The 24533-nt window shown below is 40.5% G+C and overlaps 1 protein-coding gene across 5 annotated transcripts; it reads left to right on the top strand.

The window, feature by feature from the left end:
* Nucleotides 1-10132: 10132 nt before the first annotated feature.
* Nucleotides 10133-23702, top strand: LOC138612494 (paired box protein Pax-6-like). Of its 5 annotated transcripts, none has more exons than XM_069685783.1 (10): nt 10133-10193; nt 15597-15727; nt 16700-16915; nt 17221-17383; nt 19312-19464; nt 20157-20239; nt 20379-20532; nt 21692-21801; nt 21983-22124; nt 23617-23702. In XM_069685783.1, the coding sequence occupies exons 1-10, from the start codon at nt 10181-10183 to the stop codon at nt 23700-23702; spliced, it is 1251 nt and encodes a 416-aa protein (XP_069541884.1). In that variant the 5' UTR covers nt 10133-10180. The 5 variants fall into 5 exon arrangements, with proteins under 5 accessions (XP_069541884.1, XP_069541883.1, XP_069541882.1 ...); XM_069685782.1 differs by having other exon boundaries at nt 10144-10193; nt 16700-16714; nt 21692-21812; nt 21991-22124; XM_069685781.1 differs by having other exon boundaries at nt 10144-10193; nt 21692-21812; nt 21991-22124.
* The last annotated feature ends 831 nt before the right edge of the window (nt 23703-24533 follow it).

Genomic DNA, 24533 nt, shown 5'->3' with positions numbered 1-24533 from the left:
AGATTAGCTTAAAGGAACTGTGAAGAGTGTGTGAACTACAGAAGAAAACGAGACAATCATCAGCAAGAAGAAGGCAATTTCTATATTGTCGCCTGTCATGGCTGACAGACAAGAAGACTATGTTCTGCATGCTAGTTGTGCCATTGTGCTCACGCTCCCCTCACGCATGCCCTCTCTCATGTTGTTCCCGTCATCAGCTGTTCTCATCACCTGGCTAGAATGCTAGTATGTAAAAGTGTGTTTTCAGCCGAGACTCGATGGAGTCGACAGAGGGGGCGGATCTGAGTTTAAGTCTGGAGCGTGGGACGGCCAGGAGGCCCATGTCGGACGATCTGAGGGGCCTGGAGATAGTGTGAGGGCTTAAGAGGTCTGTGATATAGGAGGGGGCCCGTCCATTCAGAGCTTTAAAAACAAACAGTGCAACTTTGAAATCAATTCTGAAGTGTACTGGTAGCCAGCGAAGAGAGGCCAGAATAGGACTAATATGGTCCCTCTACCTGGACCCAGTCAGAAGCCTGGCAGCAGCATTTTGTACCGGCTGCAGGAACAACAAGGACTGGCTGATCCCAGGGAATTACAGTGATCTAGCCGGGAGGAGATGAAAGCGTGGATAACATTTTCTAAATCACAGAATGATAGGAAAGGTTTTATTTTGGAAATGGTCCGAAGCTGACCCTCCACCTCCCCATCCCCACCCTATCTTCATCTCATCAGCTTCAGATGACATCATTGGCCAAGACCTCCACCACCAGTGTCTGGACTCCAAGGGGGGATATGGCTTGCTGCTGCTCATGGCAGACCTCTTGATCACCCTGTCTCACCCTTCCCTGTAGAGTCCTAGCACCAAAGACTTCTGACCATGATTCAGTACCACGTCATCATTGTAAAATAAATGTTCTTCCTTACTTCATTTACCTGTCTCTCCTGACTGAACCGGCTCGTGACCCTACATTTATATTGGTCCTGCCAGGGAGTTATATGCTGTTATTGGCGTTTTCTTATGAAGACAAACATTAATAGGGAATGTTAGTAACTACAGTTTTAAACTGGGTAACTGTTAGCTGTAGGCTAAACTAGGTCTGTGAATGGTAATCCTGCTAAAACATAGTTTACGAAGTTGAACTGTGTCATACTACAGTTATTCTAATCTTAAAGATCATTATAGCCATAAAGAGCCACAAAGACACACACTTCCTCATTGCTGTGCATCCTGGGTGTAAAAATAGTATCCAAAAGAAGTGACATCTTTCTTTCACTCCCTTCCAAACAAATGCATGTCAGAACAAGTTCTTTATGGCACCAGGCATACCTCGTCTGTCCACAGGGGGCTGCCAAATCAACACAAAATGAAAGTTTCTCTTAGCTGCTTAAAAATGATCATAAAAGTTCAAACTGGAAATGTTAACCACAAATCAGACTCTGCACGTGTAACATTGCCAGGGGTCAGTGTAAATTAAATCACATCGGTTAAATAGTGCATTACTTTTCTGATGTACAAGTAAGAACAGTGAACAAGAACAGCTCACCTTAGATGACCTCTGCACCCAGCTGTTGAAGGAAAGGAACCAACCACCCCAGCCACAAACGTTCCCACGCTCTCGGGGACAGCAGTGATGTCGCAGTGACCTCTTTACCACTACTAGCTTCTAATGGATACCATCTTCTATTTGTATCCTTTTAAATTCATTCATCACTACTGTTTGAACCTGCATATGTCACAGCATGTACATATATCTATTTATCACCTGTTAATAATCACAGTAATGCAGCAGTTTTGCCCACTACAAAGGAGTTGAGCTGTTCACCTATACACAGCTATATTAGCACTTATTTAGTAAAGCTACAGTAAGGATCCTTTGACACATTTATCTGTTTATTTTTAAAAATAGAAAATAAGGGGGGAATAAAATACTTATTATAATAATACACATAAGCTGACATTAAATGTATCTGACAATAATAACACAAAACTCCTCACTGCTAACTTCTGTCAAAACAAATCAGCATTTACACCACAACACAGAATAACGACGAGTGCTATTGAACACATCTTATTCTTTGCATAAGCAGCAGTTTGGGTCATTTTATTTAAACAAAGTAAAAATAGGATCTTTTGTTTCAGCTGAATATTATCCTGAATCTTCTGTATATTTCTCATCACACTGCTGACTTTGTTACAATGTTACAATTTCATTTAGGTACATCTGAGAGTTAATAACACGAGCAACGAACAAGACAGGAGGGAAGGCAGTAAGTGCCAACAAACAGCTTCAATGTGACCGGACACTGGTGCTGACAGGCAGCGTGCAGGCCACTTTGTGGTTGCAGAGGGCCCCTTAAGCCACCGGAGGGGGCCCAATGTGCCACTGTAGCTTTTTAAAGAAATATGAATATATAACGTGTTTATAAAAAACGAATGTTAAATTGCTGCAATAATGGTTTTGTCATTTTAATGACGTAAACATATCTGTGTTGTGTATCTTAGTATCTCTGCTTTGCTGCTACTCCCGTACCAAACCATGTTTATTACAATATTTTACAATGACAACATAGTTTGTTAATATAAACGATCCTGTGTGTATCTCTACTTTAAAGTGTTTTTAATTTAATCATTTTTACTTTAAAAAGCCAAAACAAAAGCAACAGGTCAGGGACATTTAACTTGTACTGAAATATATAGGACAGATTATTCTACCTTTGAGGAACACATTGTATATGATCACTTGGTTAAATGATATTACGCCCCTCTACAAATAAGCTAAATAAGGCCCTCTGCATGATAGAGTGCCTAACACAGATTTGTTTTTATTTGTCTTTTTACTTGGAAGCTGTGTAAATGAATAAATGTATTTTAAGCTGTAAAGGAACAAATAATAAATTATAAGTGTATGTTTTCTTTTAAGGGGACACTGTCCTCTTTAAGTGCACCAGAGTGATGCATTGTAACGTTAAACTCATACCTCCCAGCAACCACAGAGGGTTTAAATACGGGCTCCCAAACTGCTGTCCTCTCTCTTCAATGTCTTCAAATACAGCTGCTTTGTTCGTTGTCCAACTCTGCAAAATATGTATAAAGCATCATTGCATGGTGTTGCCCTGTTATTGTTTTGATGTACTGCTGAGGTCTTTAAGAGCACAAAAGTCGCCAGACACCAAACCTTGGTTTGATTCTTTAGGGAAAGAAAAGCCAACGTTGAATAATGTACGGAAGTTACAAAATGTATGTAAGTTACTTAAGTCACATAAGGAATACATTGTAATTACAGTTACATTACTAACATGAGATTTTAATATTTATCTCAACTCAACTCAGCTTTATTTATATAGCACCTTACACACAAGGAAGAGAATTCCTCCATCCGTCATCCATTATCTGAACAACCCTGATCTTTTTCTAAAACCAAACTGTGACTGTTTTACAACATATGATGTGTTCATTATTTCTTCACAAACATGTGAAATCTTTGTCTGCAGGCTGTAAATGTCTTACAGGAAATTGCTTCTTTTTCATCGCTAACTTGACCTCTTTTTTTAAAAAGCCTTCCTGGAAATTAAGCATAGGGCCTCCGACCAGGCGGCCATATTTCACAGAGTGAGAGTTTGTTGCCTCAAAAAGGTACAAAGGGGCCAAAAAAAAGTGGCAACACAGGTAGAAACAATTGTATGCGTTCTTGTCCACTTTACATTGTACAGCGTGAACTGTGGCTGTCACTGTGAAGAACAGCTTCAGACCAACACAAAGTGTGTGTGTGTGTGTGTGTGTGTGTGTTTCTTTTATTTGAGCTGTATCAGTCTAACCCAGAATGTTTGACACTTTGATGCCAGTGAAGCAGAGTGAAGTGAACCGAAGCTGAGCGAGGGATGAAGTGTGGGAGAGTGATCACAGGAGCCCCCCCTCATAAACAAGCTCCAGCTCTCACCATTGTAGCTCAAACCGTCCATCCCCTCCCCTCACCCCCCTTCCTCTCTCTTTCTCTGTGACAGTCTCTCAGCCCTCCCACTCGTCTCCCTCTCCTCCCTCCCACTCTCCTCCCTCCTCCTCCTCAGAGGAGCAGCTCTGTCCCTCTCTGCACTTGTCTCCTCAGTCAAGGAGAAACTAATTGGAGGGAAGAATAGAAGAAAGGAGCTGTTGGAAAACTAAACGAACCAAAACTTTACTTCTCTACAGCATGCCACAGAAAGGTAAGCTCACTCTGTTCCCTCTCTCTCTCTCTCCTCTCCTTCATCCTCTCTTCCTCACCCTCCCTCCCTCTGTCCGTCTCCTTTCTCTCTTCTCTCACTCCATCAGTCGGAGCATGGAGTTAAAAAGTTAGTTTGCCTAGCAGGACAAGATGTAGAATGAAAGCTAAGAAAGAAAGCAATGTAAAGAAAGAAGGAGAGAAAGAAAGTGAGAAAAGTTAAGAAACAGCTCAACAACTGAGCAAATTTAGGAACAGAGGAGCGAAAGAACAGGATGAAAGTAGAAACAGGTGATTTTAGGGACCGAGTGAGGGGGAATTTAGTTTTCTGATCACCTGCTGTCCCTCTTTGGTGGGACAAATGTTTGAAGAAGCAGCTGTTAAAAGGAGAGAGAGGGGACGTTGAAAAAAAAGATTTCTTTCTATAAAACAGATTGTGTTTAAATTGTTGAAAGTGATTCTTTATGTCTGGCAGCTTTTTAATTGCCCTACAATCTTGAATTTCCTGTCAGGATGTAAAATCACCAGCAGCTCGCGCTTAGTTTCACAAGTTGTTGTCAGTCACGGAGGTTTACATCTATGAAAACTAAAATACTTAAATATTTCGTACACCCCCCTGGAATACAAACATAAAGTTGTTGTGTGAACATGTATGTCCACTGTCCAGTGGTTTTGGTGAATATTAAAGGACTTTAAGTCAAAACATTCACTTGTGTTTCTGAGCGAAGCTGTCCCACGCAGCTCGTGCTGGACACCAGCCTCGCGCTTCTTCGTGCGGGATTATTTTGCCTAAAAGACAAAACTCAGGGCAAAAATAAAGCAACAACAACAACAACAACAACAACGAGAACAACTCAAAAACCTCCGCTCGCTGTGGCTTTGACGCTCGTGCTGAGTGCGCGAGTTGATGCCGCGCGCTCCATCAGCAGTGATGGATGTGGATTAATATCAATCAACTCAGACTCGGAGCATATTCTCTGCTGGATTACGGCGGCCGGACAGGAGAAAAGCATCAGTGTTTATCTCTGTTTTACGGAGATAAGGTAGAATGGTGTTCTCTGAAAAGTGTCACTTTGAAGAATTTACAGATAATCGCGATTTTTCTCCTAAATAGGCTCCAGAAATAAATAGAGCGAGTGTATTTTGCCCCTTTGAGTCCGGACGATATTTGGAGCAGCCTGTCAATAAGACTGTTGGATAAAACAGATTTTACGTTAAGGTTTTATTTATGCCGATTGATCTCAGGTTTTACTACAGGCCCATTTTTTAATGAATACCTTTAATTTATATTTAAAAAATTTTTTTTTACAACTTTATAGCTGAAAATGATTTGACCTGATCGTTAAAGACTCAAACTGTTCATTTAAATCCTTCATTTAAACATGTTGGAGCTTGTAAAGACTCTTTAATATCGTCTCAACAAATGGAATATGTTTCTTTAATTGAGATTTAAAGCAAAATTAAATTAAATTAAAGTTTCTAAATCATGGCATTTACCCTCATCGGTTTTTTTAAAATGTAGGCTAGATAAATATATATAAATGATCAGGCCTTTTTTTTTTTAAACTCATGTATCTTGTTCGAGGCCTGAAATAAATTCAAACGACTGAAAGGCCTGCACGGTGTTAAAACCTCAGCTCTGTTATACACCCGAGTGTGTGTCTGCTCTCAGTGTTATATAATACACAGTGTTTGGACCAAGAGCTTTACACATGCACAACCAGCATTAAACAACACGATCAGTTCTTAATTGACGATGTAATTAAGGCAAACGTTAATTGAAGTCTTAATTAAATCTGAGCCAATTAACTGCATGATTAATCAGGTCAGAATGAATTCATCCAACATGTGAATCTGATTTCATTTGGTGTGTGTGTGAGAGTGTGTGTGTGTGTCATGGGGATGAGAGCGGAGAGGAGCGGGCTGCTGTTCCCATATGTTCTCATGGAGAGATTTACTTCACGCGCACAGACGCTGCTGTATAATCTGCCGCGCGCACCTGAGCCACGTCCAGCCTCAGCCTACATCCCACCTTAGCCTTTCACTGGGCTGAGTCACGTCATCTCTTTCTAAGTTTGTGATTGTATGTTTTCATTTTATAACTGGCTGAACTAAGGTGATGCTAAATACTTAAATTATAAATGAGATCATGATTACAGTTCACTGTCACTGTGAGCGTCCTTTGAAACCCCGGCAGACTCTAACTGGTAACTTTTTTCTCCTCATGTTGCTCCGTGTCATGTCTAATATCTCGCCCATGTTCAAAGTCTGTGAGACAGAAAGCCAAATACGTTAAAGTAAGCTCCCTAACCTTTCTGGCTGTTATCACATTTCACCTACAAAAAGAGTTTCTTTTCTCTCTTTCTTTAGAAGTTTGCGCACTCTTTTTGACATCTTTTCCAAATAATTGTGAGTTAATAAGGCTTGTTGTTGCATTATAGTTTATATTATGTTATATTACAGTTTTTTTCCCCCCTTTTTGTGTTTTTCTATCTGTAACTATGTGTTCTTATTATGCTGCCGCCTGTCTTGGCCAAGGGACTCCAAAAAGAGACTGTTCATCTCACTGGGACTTTTCCTGGTTAAATAAAGGTTAGAATAAATAGTGGACCCAGAGCGCAAACAGAGGACACTGTAACAGAAACAACGTTAAAAAAACAGAACAAAAACACGATAAATAATCGATAGAAAAACCTTCATATTTAATATAATCCGCCTTTACCTTTGAAGTGCTGCGGGGTTTGTCTACAATATTATAAAGTTGTAAAAAAAAAAAGGAACATATTGTGTTAATGTTTTTTTTTTGCTCTCTCACACAGTTGGTGATAATTGTTTAAAAGTGTAACAAAGAAAATTCACGCGTTAAAGTCATTTTATATTCATGTGGGCCTCATTTAGCCTTTAAAAACAACAAGCAACAACATCAACAGCAGATCCATAAAAACAGTCTTTTATTGGTGTAAATAATAACAAAAATGCTCAAATAAAACATTATTATTATTGTTATTGTTGTTTTTCTTCTCGCACGGTAAACCTGCAGCAGCTCGCGGTCTCGCGGCTCTGTCCTGCTCACATGTCCGCGCGCTGAAAGCGTCTGAATGAAACTTTTATATTGTCATCAGTGTGTTCAACAGAACTCCTTTATGTCACTTGTGCTGCTCAAATTGGGCTCCCCCCTGCGGTTTTGTGTCGCGGGTTTTTTAACGAGCCGCAGCTAACGAGGCAACGACATGAGAATCCCGCGGACACACAAAGCCTGGCGGGTATTTACCGAGCCGAGCCGCGGCTCCGCTGCTCCGGCTCTTTGTCTCCTTTCACACGGAGAGAGAGCTGAGTTATAGCGGGAACAAGGTGCCCGCAGCCGGCCTGTGTGTGTGTGTGTGTGTGTGTGTGTTCCCTGTGCTGCTTCATGTTCATTATGCAGGTTGTTAATGACAAGAGCTTCAGAGAGGGAGCTGCTTTGAAGCTTTTATTTGTTAGCTTTTTTTTTGAGCCAACCATAAAAGGCTTTGATTTTAATATTGTGATGGAGCATAATGGATGTCACGTGATTTCCACGTGCATTAAGGCCAACAGATAGTTAAACTTGGTCTAAAGTATTTTTTCTAATAATTAGGACATTTAATTTGTATTTTTTCACATGTTTTATGTTGAAACACTTCAGTCTTTGTTTAAGATATAGAAAGAGAGAAAGGAAACAAATGTGAACTTCGGTCTTCACACTCACACCCAAACCCTGATCCCCCCAATCTGGGTACCAGCAGACCCCAGAGGTTCTTGTTCCTTTTCTTTCTTACCTCACAGGTGTTTTTTCTATCATCCCAGTGTTTCATGACTCGTCCAATTAATGTGTTTCTAACAACTTCATATGACTGTTCCTGTTTCTGTGTAAATAACTGCTTTATTTAAAAAGAAAAAAGAACAATTTGAGATCCCGTTTCCGTGAAACACCCAATATTACCCAACAGTTTTAATAGAGATAACTTTGCTGTCGTAATTTATGTATTGCACATTCACTGACAATTCCACCTGGACACCAATAGTTACTAAGTTATCAATAAATCTAAAAATGACCAAATGCAGACATCCTGCATCATTGTGACAAACGGGACTGAATACTTTTGCTTTTATTGAGTTACAGAGACTTTTTTTAATATAAATATAAATCTTTTTATTTGAGGTTTCTGTAATATCTGACAAGTGTGTGTTGATTTTATATACAGGCCCAAATTGTTCTGAATAACATCAATAAAAGAGAGTATTAAATAACAAATCAAATGAACAGATTTATTTGCTTCAATTTGATGCAAGTCATTTTTACCTTTAAATCCAGTCGTTGTCAAAATGTTCCCGTTCCTAAATTCAAACCCCAATAATCACAGGAGGATTAAGATTAAGATACTTACAATACAATACTTTGATCCATCAGTCAATGGGGCAGAGGCAGTGATGTTACCTGCATGAGCAGACGGCCGTAGAATAACCTGTAGGCCTATTTAACTTTGTTATTGTGAAACACAGGACGAATGATTTACAATAATTCACAAAGTCATCATTACAATATATTGGCCATTTTATTCTATATGTATTATATAGTCTATTATTTTATATTTCATTATTTATTTTCAACAGTTTTTCAGCCTGATAGTGTCTGAGATTCTTTACAGCATTTATGGTTAACTCTGACATCTGCATGTAGCTGCATGTGAAGCATTTAAAGACAGTCTGCATGTGTTATAGAGCATTTGTACCTGCTCCTGGTGAAACAACCTCTCTGTCTGATATTGAACTTGATTTGAAGTCTTTCCTCACACGATCTAAGATAGATAGCTGTGTGTCGCTCCTTATCGCTGTAATATATACGTATGTATTTTTATTCTCTATAGTGTACTGCAGCTGTCCCCGAAATCCCACAATGTCTTCTTCTTACCTGTTAATGATCAAAGGGACATAAAATTCATGAACACGTGAGTGAGGTATCAGGAGGCTTTACCAGTATCATGTGAAATTCAGCTTGACCACATAGAAACGTGGCCCACCTGACAGAAACACAAAAGGTTTAGTTCTAACTTTAGTGACTGTTCCTTCTGTCGTCAAGAGAAGGACTTAGAACTAAATAAGTACAGTGCAGTTTGTCTATGCAGTGATTCCCAAACTGTGGAAATGTAGCACTGGTGGTGCACAAGAGCCTCCCTGAAAGCCCAACAACTGACCTCAGTGTGGCCCAAGTCATTTTATTTGATCACAGACAATAGTCAATACTTATTATAAATGTGACATTGATCAGAAATGTGCCTGTGTTTTTGTAGAGTGAAGGCCAGAACAACACAGCTTATTCTGTCTGCACTCACTTTAATTATCATTGTTACATTTTTATTTAACCAGTTAAGTCCAACTGAGATTACAAAATCTCTTTAATGAGGAAGCCCAAAATAAATGACGTAAAAAACTAAATCAGTGGCAACTTTTAGAATCCCATGTCTTAAAAAAGGACACAGAGAGCGGACTCATCGTCCTCATGTTCTCGAGCTGTAAGTCTGTCTGCAGGTGTTTCAGGCTGCAGGGGGCCTGTTTGCCAAGTTCAGTGCAAACCCATTTAATGAAAGCACAAACAGTAAGAGAGATATTTTAAGATAAGAGGGAAGCAGGATGGATTTATAGATAAAGATGTAGCAATGAACCTGAGTGAGAAAGCTCATGTCTCATAACTTTATGGACATTAGCATACATTAGCATATGAAGCAATTGCAGGACATTTGGGCATTCAGACATTCTGTCCAGACACTGTCTCTGTCTCCTTTTCCCCCTCAACATGTTTTTATATCCGATGAAAAGTTTCCTCCAAACGTATAAATAGAAAAGTTGTGTTGACGTATTCTTCCTTTGGTGTCCAGGATGAGATGATACTGTCGATGCATGTACTGTAACAGCACAGTAAGAGATGATTTCTTTTTCACACAGATTTCAGAAGCCAAACAAGCTGGGAGACCGGTGTGGCCTCGATGATGCAAAACAGTGAGTTACACCTCTGAAGTGTTTGTTACTGTCTTATAATTCAAATGTTACATTATCTTTAGCTGTCATGAGAAGTGAATCTCTGTGTTATTATGTGTTAATAATACAATTCTTTTATTGCTCTCTTATTATTTTTGGATAAAAATGATGTACAAAACAACAAAAATAAGTCAAAAATAAGTCATGTCAAAAGGGTTGTTTTAATTTCACTGTAAATCTTTAATAGTTCAAAGGGATTTCTAACATTTTCAAACATTTGTCTGATTTTTTATTTGCAGTCTAAATGACCTTTTGATGGTATAAGCAACTTCTGTGTTCTGAGAGCTAATATGTTTTTGTCAATGGAGTCTTCCCAGCTAGCAAGGAACGTTCCCATAACATCGGCTAACATTACCTACAAGCTCTAATTATGTTTGAAAGAAAACATTTTAATCTAATATTCAAAGAACGTTTTAAAGATGTTTATCATTTCAAATAAAAGTTCCTGTAACGTTAAAACTTAAAGACAAAACGTTTTAACTGCAACATTCTGAGGATCTTTTCAGGATGTTATCAAGGCCTGAACTATCAGAACGTGATTTATAAAACGTTCCTGAAATGTGATCTGAACATTCTCACGGCAGCTTTCTGAAAATGTTTTCAGAGAACGTTCTGCTACTGTTAAGAGGAACATTGTGGGAACCAAATAAAAGCTTCCCGCTCAAAACATTACCAGAACATCGCACGTAACATTCTCAGAACGTTCTTAGAACAAAACATTTCTAGCTGGGTGGTGGCTTTGAAGTGAACAGACGTACTGTTTTGTAGTTTAAGAACTATTTAACTCCTCTACAGAAGGGATATCCAACTTCTGTAATGATGTTGGGCATTCGCTCTCAAGGATTATGTTGCAGCCATCACAGCCTTTCTACACTTTTTGTACCTTTTAGTCATTAAGACCCCAAAAATATTCAAAATTAGGGTCCAGGTTAAACAACACCAGAGTTGCCCTCAGAGTCAGACACTGTGGTGTGAGATCAGTGAGTGTGACTGACATTGAACTCCACCTGGTTTCTTCTTTCTTACTGCGGGACAAGAGGTCCACGCTCTCTGCAGTGAAGGTGTGTGGATTACTTCTCTGTCTGTGTGTGTGTGTTTGCTTTGTGTTTCATTGTCCTGCATCTTTCCTCTGACCAGTATCAGTCCCACAATGCACTGCTTCTACCCCTTGCGCCCACCTCACCTTGGGTGACACGGGGTGGATGCTGACAGACTCCTGTTGGTCTGTAGCATCGGGTTAAATGTGTCAACACACCACCTCCACTCTAATCACTGCTAAATCCAAAGAGGGAAAATGGAGCAGCTGGAGGTGAACCAATATTCATTTAGTAAGATCATTAGTGAATGAAGCTCGGGTTATATTAGGAAGTGATTGGAATTAAAGTGGGTTCAATCAGTTTGCTGCATTCTGTACAGTATCTAACTCTCTCTTGATATCTGTGTGCGTGTGTACGTACTGTATCCATGTGTTGGAGAGGAACATTCTAGCTGAAGGATAAGCTGTAGTTTTGTGTGGACTTGACTTAAACCATAATATATAAGAATTTAACTTTTTAAGCCACCACAGAAGCTGATTGGCTCAAACACATACAAACTGTGCTCCATGCCTGCGCAAAAACTGACCTCACACGTGAGTGTTAAAGTGTCTCCTATTGTGGGAAGTGTTTTCTGTAGAGCAGTTTAAACTCAAGAGGAGACAGTATGTTGTTTGACAGAGACACTCCTGAAGCACCGAAGGCACAATGTATACTTTTTATTATAAGTAATGATACACTTATTTATAGGAAACTTATCAAAACTAAACCAGACATGTTAACCAAATATACAACAAAGCTGCAGAAAGTTTTTGTCTCAGTTGTACGCCAGAAAACTGGATTGTGCAGCTCATCAGTGAAACATATTTGGTTGTGTTTTAAATCCGAAAACTAATCTTGAAAACCTTAAAGGTCAGTTTGGTTTTGATAATTTTTCCCTTATTAACAAATGCTCAGACAAGTTAGATAGACTGCAAAAGGACTGCACTTACATAGCGCTTTTCTAGTTGTTGGACCACGCACAGTGCTTTTACACTACACAGACTCACACACTGATGGCAAAGTGGTAATCTCCAATCAGGAACTTACTAACTAGATTCATACTCAGATTTGGGGTTCAGTGTCTTACCCAAGGACGCTTCGACATGTGACTGTAGCAGTCAGAGATCGAACCCCCAACCTTTTGATTGAGAGACGACCGACTCTACCACTGAGCCACAGTGATGAATTAGAGGCACGTGTCTGACGGATGGACGCTGTCTACAAAACTGTCTGTCCAAGCTAGATGTCTCACTAGAGTACGTTTGTTAAGTTAAACTTCTTCCGATGTGAAGTAATAGATGCTTTCAAAGCAGCGTTTCACTTGTTGTTCACACCTCAGGATGAAATAATAATCAGATTTGAAGTTATCATGTGAACTAACAATGAAACTTCAGTGATCTGATGTCAGGTGCTCCAATATGAGGAGAGATGGCAACACGTTTTGACCGAGCTGTCCCCTTACGCCACCTCGATGACCTCCGACCTCTTTCCCGTTGTTTTGCTCTGGTGTTCAGAGACAGCTGCTGTTTCCTGTGTTCATTTAGTCTTCTGTGCAGGCTCTTTGCTGTTTCAATGATGTAGACTTGCCTTTGGATGTCACGTAAGATGTTGAACCTTAACCCCATGAAACAGATTTATTACACACAAACTACACATTTTGTCCTTTAATATGGAGAACGTTTCAGTAAGAACCGCACATGGTTAAAGCTAGAACTAATTCAGCCAGGTTCAGTATGAAAGCTGCTCAGCTGCTCCTCCCATGGGCTCGCTTGCTGTGTGTGTGTGTGTGTGTGTGTGTGTGCGCGCGTATGTGTGTTTTTGTGTGTCACAGAGGGACCACAGCCAAATTGACTCCATATGTCTGTCTATTAATTGTGTGTCAGCGGAGGGAAGCCCGGGTGTGCTCCTGTGGGAAATGACACCGTGATTAACATTTCTCCGGCACAACGATCAACCCCTAAACACAAAGTAAACGTGATGCGAGGCAGCGTGACGGAGAGGTACAGGGTGAAATAATCCACCAGCCCACTCAAAGTCAACTGCTTCTACGGGGGCCGTGACTCCAACTGTAATTTAATTAAGCAGAAGAGAAGTTCAAACGATAGTGTGAGGTGTAGTGGAATATAAACCCTCTCTCATCCAGGTTATCCATCTGTTTTTCCACTGGAGTAGTTCTACCTCAAGAGAGGAGGGGGAGGGGTCGGAGTCGCTCTGTGGATTTGAATGAACAGGCAGAGCCCGGGCAGAGCTGGGTTCTTCTAATAGTGAATAACACTTCATTAAGAAATAATTTGTTTGATTAGATCATTTAATTCATCAATTATTTAAAAAATCTTCAATTTTCAGGACAAAATATTTTTATATTGCATTGTGTCTGTTCTTATTAAAAACTCTCCATCACTTTCCTTATGCAGATAAACTAAAGATACACTATTCTGACAATTAATCAGCAAAAAAATTTAATCAGACTATTTATAACCCGCTCCGAACGAATTTACAACAATTAACAAATCTCAGCCCTTTTCTGAAAAAACACCTCAAACACTTACAGTCAGAGGGACTGCCTGAAAACATTGTTCTTCACCAGGGGGTGCGAGCCTTACACCCTGCGTCACACACAGAGTAATGTGTGTCTTATTAGTGTTCTCACTAGTTCCCATTAGGTCTTCTCGCTACACATTTTTAATAAAATAGCGAAAGTGAAACCTAAAGAGTTGTTTATTAACCAAAGGAATTTCCTGAAACCCAACCTCGCAGTTTTGGTGCATAAACTAAAAACCAAACCAAACAAAAAAAGCGAAATCATCTGATCCGCATGCACTGCTACCTCAGTCAGAGTGAAATACTGTGTTCTTAGTGAGTGCAGGTCTGTCTTTGTGCTCTAAATAACTAAAAGGTATTTTCATGTCATGTAGCTCAATCGCATTATGTGGTGTTGGCACGAATGTCATGCACAGCAACTTTCAGAGCTCTACACTCGAAAGCTTCCTCTCTTTCAGCCAGGAGACAGCTGTTCGTCTCCTGTGTGAAACTAGAAGTCAATGTTTAGCCCACACCCTGATTGATTTTTTTACCTAATCAAAGTTTTAGTGTCTGAACGTGACCATACTCAGGTGCCAAAGCAGTTAGGTTTAGAAAAAGGATCCTGCTTTCGGTTGACATACGCTTAATTAAGGAATCTATAAAAGGAGGACGTTTATGTTACACACACGACTGTCAGTCAACTCTGAGCGTTTGTGTGACACGCGACTCGAGCTCTGTGTCCTGGATGAGAGGCCTGTGATGTCTGACACATCCATCGCCTTGAATGCCACCTGAGCAAACTTTCTGGCTTTATACTCCACATCACCGCTCTTCCTAAAGGCTTCCATGTTGCAGGCATTAAATATACTTCCATTTGAAATCCATTAGTTCGGACTTTAAGCGGATTGACATGGAAGAAAGGGAAATATGTGTCCGTGTACACAAATATAAATGATATATATTTTTATTGTTTCACAAACTGCCTTAAGTCAAGGCAGGTTATTTACCGGTGACTGACTAAAATGTAAATATTTGATAGCTTTGAACCTTTATTTAAGTTAAACACAAACCTGTAAGATCCAACAGCCTAAAGCATCAAGTGTCTGTGAGGGGAAACATCCTGGTCATGAGAAATGTAGTTTTATCAAGGACGATGCTCTTCACACCCTGCTATGATTATTTATTAATGATTTATTGTAATCGTTTTTGTGGAAGTCTTCATGTAGTGAAACTGGTTTTCATTCGGAGCAGTGTGTGTGTGGGTGTGTGTGTGTGTGTGTGTGTGTGTGTGTGTTTTGGCTGGCTCTATGATTTATTAATGCCCCGTTGAGAGGTTTATAAATCTGCAATATGCTTTCCCCCACAGAGCCATTAAGTGACAATAGACAATTGATTCTGTAAATCCCTACTTAACCTGCACTGTGTCACAGCACAGACTGTGGTCTGCTGCTGCTGCTGCTGCTGAGGGAAACATGTCTGACCTGCAACATGTTGATCAGCAGAACATTTTAAGCATAAAACAGAAACAGAAAGAAGTGCCCGTGTGCAGCTTGACATTAATTTGCTTTCACCTGTGTTTCCTGCTGCCCCCCCCCCCCCCCCCCTCCTGCATGTGGCTGATCAGTGTGGCTTCAGTTCATTGTACTTAGACGTCTTTTCAGTTCTGCTTAAGACAGAGTCTTTTTTTTTTTAAGTCACTATAGAGTAGTTAAAGCTCAGCAAACCAATAGCTGAAGCTCTTTTTGTGCTATCTGTGTGTGTGTAGGTCACAGTGGAGTAAACCAGCTGGGCGGTGTTTTTGTGAATGGGAGACCTTTACCTGATACCACCAGGCAGAAGATAGTGGAGCTGGCACACAGCGGAGCTCGACCCTGCGACATATCCAGAATACTACAGGTAAAGTCACCAAGGTATTAATACCATGTACTTCAAACAATTGTGAGTGTAACTAAACATGATAATTACTTTATCTGAAACATAATGTATACACACATAACATGCCTTTAGACATTGAGGCAATCACCCTTCAAGTGTCAGCTTCATGTGGATGCTAGCACGCTGTAGCAGCTAGCTACAACCCAGCATCAAGAACAGAGTCTTCTGTGGTTTGGGTGTGGTGCCTACCTTTCTGGAGTGATACATGTCAGTCTACAGCATAGGGTCAGAAGTATTCAAGTATGGTTGCAGAACAACATTAATGTGGGTCAAAGGTCACACACAGAGAAACATGTAGAGATCAGACTAAGGGGTGGTATCCCATTGTACCTGGTGTGTCACTGTACATCAAGACAGTCAGTTATCTGACGCATGTTTACATTTAACTGACATACTTCGGTAATCATGAGTATTATGATTGTTGTAGGTTAGGAACAAAGAAGGTGGAGGTTCTAATGTTGATATAGCCACCACACCTTATATGGAGGAAAGTGGGTGGATCATTGGGTTGACATCCACCTTTCCCTTCCTCCTTTAATTGTTATGGAGAACCATGAGGGAAAGTCCATTGTCCATCATTTATGTCTTTCTAGCAGATGCATTTGTGGGAAAACTTCCAACAGTTAAAAATCAAGAAGAAGGTATGACCTCTGAAGGAAACACATAGTTACCTTTGTGTAATTTGATGCGAGTGGGGACTAACTTAAGCTAAGCTAACTTTAAAAAGTATATTTTTTTCTTAATCTGTACCCTTTTTTCATTTTGAACTTGTAACCTCCAGCCCCAACTGAAACACAACTCTCTCTGGAGCCACAAATAGCTGTTGGAGTTCCTCATTGCCATGATCATCTACCAAACAGAGACCTTTTGGAAGCCAATATGTTTTCCCCCAGCCCCAATAATGTGTCTGATGTGTGCTGTTTTTGCATCCAGGTGTCTAACGGTTGTGTGAGTAAGATCCTGGGCAGATACTACGAGACCGGTTCAATCCGTCCTCGGGCCATAGGAGGAAGTAAACCCAGGGTGGCCACCCCAGAGGTGGTGGGAAAGATCGCTCAGTACAAGAGAGAGTGCCCATCGATTTTCGCCTGGGAGATCAGAGACCGACTCCTGGCAGAAGGAGTCTGCACCAACGACAATATACCAAGTGTAAGACCCTTCTGCTCTTCAGCCAAGTCATGGTGGTTAGAGGTTTGTGCAGAGTTAGTCAAAACTAATCAGCAAGCCTGTTATTGAGCACAAAAACAAGATGAAGCAGGTGAATGCACTCTAAAAAACCTAACCATTAAAGAGTTTCTTAAAATAGATACAATAGGTCTTGCTGAGGATGATTTATTTGCTGAGGTCATTAATGCTTGGTTTGGTTTTGGACAGTATCTGCTTCTGTAGATTCCGTTCACCAATAGCTTCAATATCCACTAAAATAATGACCTTGTTGTTGTGTTAATCGCCAGGTTTCTTCAATAAATCGAGTGCTCAGGAACCTGACCAGTGACAAGCAGCAAATGGGCACAGTGGGAGCTGAAGTGATGTTTGACAAACTCAAGATGCTCAACGGACAAACCACCTGGGGAGGACGCTCAGGGTGGTACACTGGGACTACAATCACTGCCAATGGTAGGACACTTCCTCATACTACTATAGCTACTTTAATGTTAATATTACCACTATAATACTAAAACTACACTCACTACCATTGGTGAGACACTCACACCAACACTACTACTACTACTGCTACTTTACTGTCACAACTTCTATAATACTTGGCCCGCACTCACTACCACTGGTGAGACTCTCTGTTCTTCTAAGAGCAGATTTTAAGCAATGCTGTTGGGGTGAGAGTAGCACATATATCATTAGATGCAGAAACACAGAATCTCATGTTGCAATCCATCAGAGCTTCAGTAATGACCAATCACTGAATTAATTTGATATCACTGTTGTAATTGCATTTCAGTGGGCGTTTTCGGGCTGCCGCTGACTTGTGCAACATGCCTCTGATTAGCCACTTTCCCACTGGTCAAAAAACCCACTAACACCCGCTAACACCCGGCTTTTTTGCTTAGTGGAAAAGGTTACAATTGGCATTCAGACCCGGGTCAAATGACTCTGCAGTAGCCTCGGGTAATTATCGCCACAGCTCTGATTGGCATTGATGGGAACACAAAACCCTAAAAACACGAATCTCTGCCCCTTTCCGGCACGATGCTTTGCTTCGTCGGTTCTGCGACTCCTTGTCATCTCAGCTACAAATTAAGCCCGCCTCCGTCCGAGCAGAGCTCGAACATCGTTCCAAATTTGACAGTAATAGATACAATACAACCCCTAAGCACTGTAACATCTTCACTGTCTACTAACCCTGTTTCTGAGAGAGACCGACAGGAGTATACTTCACTGGCAATGGGAAAACAGACCCAGGTCTTCCCGGGTCTGAAAAACCTGCGTCAACACGCTAATTTCAGTGGGAAAGGGGTAATAGAGATGCTTGAATAAATGAGTTGTACTGCCACAGTCTAAAGATAAAAATTTCAGCAGTCTGTGTTTTGCCCGAGGTCGTTGAACAAACCATTGCCATCAATGTCGTGCCAGAAACACAGACAAAGCAAGAAAAACCTTAATTTTAGTTATTTTATAAACCAAGAACTTCTGGTGAGTTGATCTCCGGTCAGATTCAAGTCAAATATTTGTGCTGCACAAAACCATTGCATCATGTAGCAGCCACAGTTGCCCACTTGCACCATAAACCCACGATATCCACGAAATCCACGATACTGAACAGAGGACACATTGTGTACAGAATGACACGAGCAGCTTCCTCCTCTTCCTTCACTCTGTGTGGCTGAGGGCCCCATTTGCTGTGTGGAGTAGACTCATATGCTGCTGCTCCTCCTCCAGCACCCTGGGATTACAACAGTGAAACAAAGTCATGCTGTATACCACGGCTGCTGCCTCCCCATCAGTCTGCAGCACGCCTCTGCCTGCACGTGTGCGTGTGTGTGTGTGTGTGTGTGTGTGTGGAGGAGGGAGAGGGGGCGTCTGCTCTCATTTGTGTCTCTTTCTGCCTGACTGATTGTGACACTGAGCAATGGCTTCATTCTGTTTTGCAGTCTCTGTCTGCTGGGGATAATGAATAATTAGGCTAGCACCGCAAATAACATGAGTTCCACGGGGAGCTGGAGTCGAGCTCCCGTCTGCTCTGAGATCTCCTCTCTGAAGTGCCCTGTGCCTTCATTCATCTCCAACTTACACGCATGGTTTACTTTCATGGATCTGAATATTACATATTGTATTGTCTACTCTGATCAACGCCGAGGTTTTAGTGAAGAAATGTATATGGATGGCTGATTAATTAGCTGCTTGCTATTCATTGATTGCTAATAAACCTTCTTTTTACTATTTCACATGAGTTAAATCGGTCCAACTTACGTAGCTTTTTTCTATATATATAGGTATATTATTTGTACATTTATTAAGTGCTACCACATTATCTTGAAATACTAATTTTAATTTATAAATCTTTACATTTTTTTTCCTCCTTGCTGCAGAGTGTTCGCAGGTAGACGGAGGGGAGAACACCATCTCAGTGAGCTCTAACGGAGAAGACTCGGAGGAGACGCAGATGAGGCTTCAGCTGAAGAGGAAGCTGCAGAGAAACAGGACGTCTTTCACTCAGGAGCAGATAGAAGCACTGGAGAAAGGTACCTGCTGTTGTCCATGAGTGCACTACACAGCTACATTCACATAAGAACATCGTACACCAGCAGATCTTGCATACCTTATAAATAATGATGAGCCATCGAGTGTTGTTTCTGTGTAAATGTGTTGTTCATCTGTATCTGCATAAAGGATGAAAGACTTAGATTTGAGCGAGCTGTGGGATAGTTTATAACGACACAGCTTTCAAACTCTTTAACTTTGGTTGAAATTCACGTGTTTGTGTGAGCCGTCAATCACACCTTCGCGATCACTCTTTGTATCATGTCTTCAGACTTCAAGAGGATTCACGTGTCCACTACAAAAAGGAAGCTTATTGACTTCTCATCGTCACCGTTTTGTGGTGTGGACATAATTTGTCATCAATCAATCAATAAAGCAATGTTAAAAAGTTGTGGTCATTTAACAAATTCTGTTAGGGAGAAATAATGCACTCAATCAGCAGACAATACGAGTAATGACGAGCAAAGAAACACAGGAAAAGCCTTACTGCTAAAAAATATAAGAACCTTGAAATGGGCTAAAATGGTTTGGTATATACGGCCTGTTTTGGACAGAAAATAAACATGCTGCATGTTTCAGTCCCTTACTTGATAATGGATGTCTGAAATGATTGCTCATCTCTTATTGTTTTAAAATAACTTTTGTGTAATGACACCGTGTGTTCTTGTTTCAGAATTTGAAAGGACTCACTATCCAGACGTGTTTGCCCGAGAACGTCTTGCCAACAAAATAGACCTTCCAGAGGCGAGAATACAGGTAGGAATTATTGTTTATCCTTTGTACACTAACATGTTAGTTAATGTGTATGTATGTAATGGTTTAATTAAATAATAATTAATTTGCAATTAATAAGAATCAGAATCATGGTGAAACCAATGCTTCTGTCCTGTTGTAGGTTTGGTTCTCCAACAGACGAGCAAAGTGGAGGCGAGAGGAGAAGCTGAGAAATCAGCGTCGTCAGGTGTCAAACTCCTCCAGCCATATTCCCATCAGCAGCAGCTTCAACTCCAGTGTTTACCAACCTCTACCACAACCTGCCACACCAGGTAGTGACCAGGACGTACACTACAAGTACACATACTACACGTTTGACCAGCACTAATTCATGTTCTTTAATGGTTTCATGTTTAAGTAAAGCCAGTTAAATGGCAGTGAGCCAGCATTCAAGATGAGTTTAGGTGGTTGGGTTGGATTCCTACATTAAAGGCCTGTGTATTGGCAACAATCTGTCAATATGAGTGTCAAAAAAGCTGTTCTCATTGGCTATTGAGCCTTATACCTATAAAATAGTATGCGTCTCGAGCCTCAGTGAAGGTCTTACTTGAGGCGAAGGGAGGTTGATGTATCCAGCTCTGCATTGCAGGATTTTGCACAGGCAACATTAGATGCACAGAGCAACTGCTCTGACTGTCCAGCAAGTAGGTGAGGCCACGTTCTGTGAGACAAAAGTCAACAAGGAGTTCTTATTTTAACCCCCACTATGACCACCAAACCAAGTGTTAGAAAGGAAAAAAAAACAGACCTTTAAGCAGGCATTAAAGGGTACCCTTAATCACTTCTAACCATTTGCAAGAAAGAAGAAAACAGATCTTAAAACAGATGCTTAAAGCTGCTGTGAGGAACTTTCAGTTTGTGTTGATTTTGGCTCCCCCTGTGGACAAAACCTAAGCGCTGGTTTTAAACAAAAAATCCTGCTTTCTGTAACAGTAATTTGTATCAATCACTAATGTTTGCCCTGGAAAATGTTAACAAAGGCAGCGTGCAGTTAATCACTTCGTCTGACACCTACCCCCAAAGTGTTCAAAGTGTTCATCTAATGTTGGGTCACTGTGTGTGCAACAAGCATTTGCTTTATTTGCCACAGCTTGAAGGCAACTTAACATAAAGTTGTATAATTATAGACAGCGATGATGCTTCTGTTACAATCTTGCATCATGAATTTCATTAAGATTTAGATGAATGAACTAGGTAATAGAGTTCTGAGGATGCTGCACCTGGAAATGTGGGCAGCAGGACTGACCCTGTAACTCTACAATGAACTGATTACCTGATGATAATTTCAGATGTACTTGTGATTGGCAAAACAATGACTTGGACCACTATCTACCTGAATCTGTTGGTGTGATACAGATATTCTATTAGTGTGTAAGTACAGGTATATTTCATTGGATACTGTATAAATCCCTTTCTCCATCCCTGTGTCTTTAGTGTCCTTCTCATCTGGATCCATGTTGGGAAGGTCAGATCCAGTTCTGTCCAACAGCTACAGCCTCCCAGCCATGCCCAGCTTCAGTATGGCTGCCAGCCTGCCTATGCAAGTAAGTTCACAGCCTCTCCTGTGTGGAATGTATTACTATACATTTAGTGATCACTTATTAAAGTAAAGTGATCTAACTTGACCTTGATACCTGTGAGGTTGTAACAACACTGTTAATCCTGCATGACATTCATACATGATTTTCTTCTTTCTCATAAGTAATATTTGTCGATGTTTTCCAGGCATCCAGTCAGACCTCGTATTCCTGCATGCTGCCCACCAGCCCCACTGTTAATGGAAGAAGTTATGAGACATACACTCCTCCACACATGCAGCCACACATCAACAGCCAGTCAATGGCCTCCTCTGCAACGTCATCAACAGGTAGGACCGGCTTCGGTACACTCCCCTCTTCTCTCTCTGCGCTTACAGGTTTTAAGATTGTTACACACAAGCACGATGAAGGTCAATAATAACTATTAAAACATGGCACTTTAGGTGTATTGATTTAATTGAGAGTTGGAATGATTTTACTTTAAAGAGTTCTTGGAATAAGAACTGAAGCTGGAATAACAAACAAATCATATTAAATACAAAGCTTTGCTTTGACATTGACGATAACTTTTAGTGATTACATTTTTTAAAACAGCAAATGTTCAGAAACTGAATCATCAAATACAAACACCCAACAGCAAGAATATATATGAGCGGTTTGAATTCTGTAAATGATAAGGAAAGGAGCGTCATTGCTTCCTTTATTATCTCCTTTAGCCTAGGAAACAATGGACCATCCTTTAGGAAAGGAGAGGAGAAAAGTTACGCACCTCTCAGTAATCATGAAAACACGCATGAACATGACAGAAGATAGTAGATTTAGATTTAAATGTCAACTTCACTGGATTAAACAGTTATTTCCAGACAATCAAACTTATGATTCATGTGGACAAATACAAGAGGAGGGTGGAAAACATTTCACTTTACCTTTAGTAACTTAATCCCTACCTCCAATCAATCAATCAATCAATCAATCAATAAATTAATCAAACTGTATTTGTGTCTCTACTGTAAGATAATACAGATTAAACGATTTTGCAACACAAATAAAGTAAAATAAGTGATTTAAAAACAATCATAGAATCATTAATTTATTCATCCTTAATCTTAAACAGGCTGCAGAAGTTTCAAGTCACGCTTAGAGATATGAACACTTGTTGCTACTAAAAGCTGCTTCGTCCTGACAGGCCATACTGCTTTAAACACTATAAACATGTCAATTAGGTCAGATTTGTCCACATATTTATGACTGCATGAAACAACAAGGTAAAACGGACCCAGGCGATAGACGCGCTCCTTGTAGTCCATCATCGTTAGATAGTGGTTTTTCACACGGCAGGACCATGTGACATCAGTCGTATCCGCCCAGTGTAAATGCAGTCGGATTCTTTGAGCTACGCGGTCGTCTTTTTCTTACTCCTTTTGAATTCTCCTCACACCTTTCCTTGACCTCATGGCATTTTCTATCAAGGTCAAGGAAAAGTGGTTAGGAAAAGGGGGGTAACTTTTTTGACTTTTCGACTGCAGCTTTACCCTTGTCTTTGTTCCTTTGCTCCTGTTTCACACAATTTATTGTACATGACACGGGGGTTTCCTACCTTATAGTTATTGTAAACAAACATTGTTATCCAATCTATACAGGAAGTTATATCCATGACATCTGCGCATTTTTTTTTGCTTAAATGTCTCATTTGGAAACCCTTAAGAATGGAAAAGTCTTTACAATTTTGCTTTTTCTAAAATTCAAAACCCAGCTTTAAAGTTTGTCTAATATCCGTCACATAACTTTACTCTAATTACCACTCTGTCTTCCTCTTATCAGGTCTGATTTCTCCCGGTGTCTCAGTTCCAGTCCAAGTTCCAGGAAGTGAAGCGGACATGTCACAGTACTGGCCACGCCTGCAGTGATCAGCGGCAGTGAATGTTGCAGCACAACTGTTTGGGACATCAAGTCGTGACCCAACCGTACTTTACAGCTTGAATGTGAAAAAGGACCTGTGATTAACTCAAACAGACTGTGCACCACAGCAGATGAATTTGAAGTACTGACTCTCGTTTGTGACAGCAAGGAAAGGTTCAAACCAAATTCTGGACACAAGCAGCACAGGAGGAGTTTGTGTACTCCACCAATTGAAGGATATTAATTTGCTAACCAGTGATGGTTCAGTTGCACCTGATCCTCGGGAGTTTTCTCTCCACATCATCTCCATCAGCTGGACCAGAATGAAAACCTCCAGTCTGAGCTGGACTGAGGAGGCTCAGGAACGTGGACCTTCCTTTGGTCCAGATAAACTGCTTGGTATCCATGTGGACATGCAGTGGGAAGACATATTACCTCCACTTTCAGTTACTTATTTATATAATGTTGGTGTATTTGTAGCAAAAACAAAGATGTTGACTGAGACGTAAAGGGAAGAACTTGATGAAACTTGAAACTGTCTGCTGTGAATTTGTTTCAACAGCAGATTCAAAGAGGCCCGGCCGAGAATGTGTATAGAATTTCAGAATGTGGATTCTGGTGAAATGTGTTTGGTATCGTAAAAACCTTGACCTGGATGTGATCTGTTAACAAGCATGGACTCTCTTTCTTGACCTATGAATGATGTCTGTTTGGCGATGGGGGATTTAACAGCACATCAATTAATGAAAGACAGGAAGCAAAACAAACACTGATGGCTTATATTGTGTCTGGGATGTATATTTGTTTCTAATTTCAAAGTGTAAAGTATTTGTCTTCTT

The sequence above is a fragment of the Semicossyphus pulcher genome, unplaced genomic scaffold (genome assembly GCF_022749685.1).
Source record: "Semicossyphus pulcher isolate SPU_LCO1_2020_fin unplaced genomic scaffold, fSemPul1.0.p SCAF_8, whole genome shotgun sequence".
Classification (NCBI taxonomy): Eukaryota; Metazoa; Chordata; class Actinopteri; order Labriformes; family Labridae; genus Semicossyphus; species Semicossyphus pulcher.
Note: the sequence above shows the minus strand (reverse complement) of the source record. Positions and strands in the feature narration are given on the sequence as shown.

Excerpts from the sequence above, each read along its gene's own strand:
- LOC138612494 (XM_069685779.1), top strand. Across the intron at positions 17,384-19,311 it reads GACTACAATCACTGCCAATG|AGTGTTCGCAGGTAGACGGA; the intron begins GTAGGACACTTC and ends TCCTTGCTGCAG. Across the intron at positions 21,813-21,990 it reads CCTATGCAAGTAAGTTCACA|TCAGACCTCGTATTCCTGCA; the intron begins GCCTCTCCTGTG and ends CCAGGCATCCAG.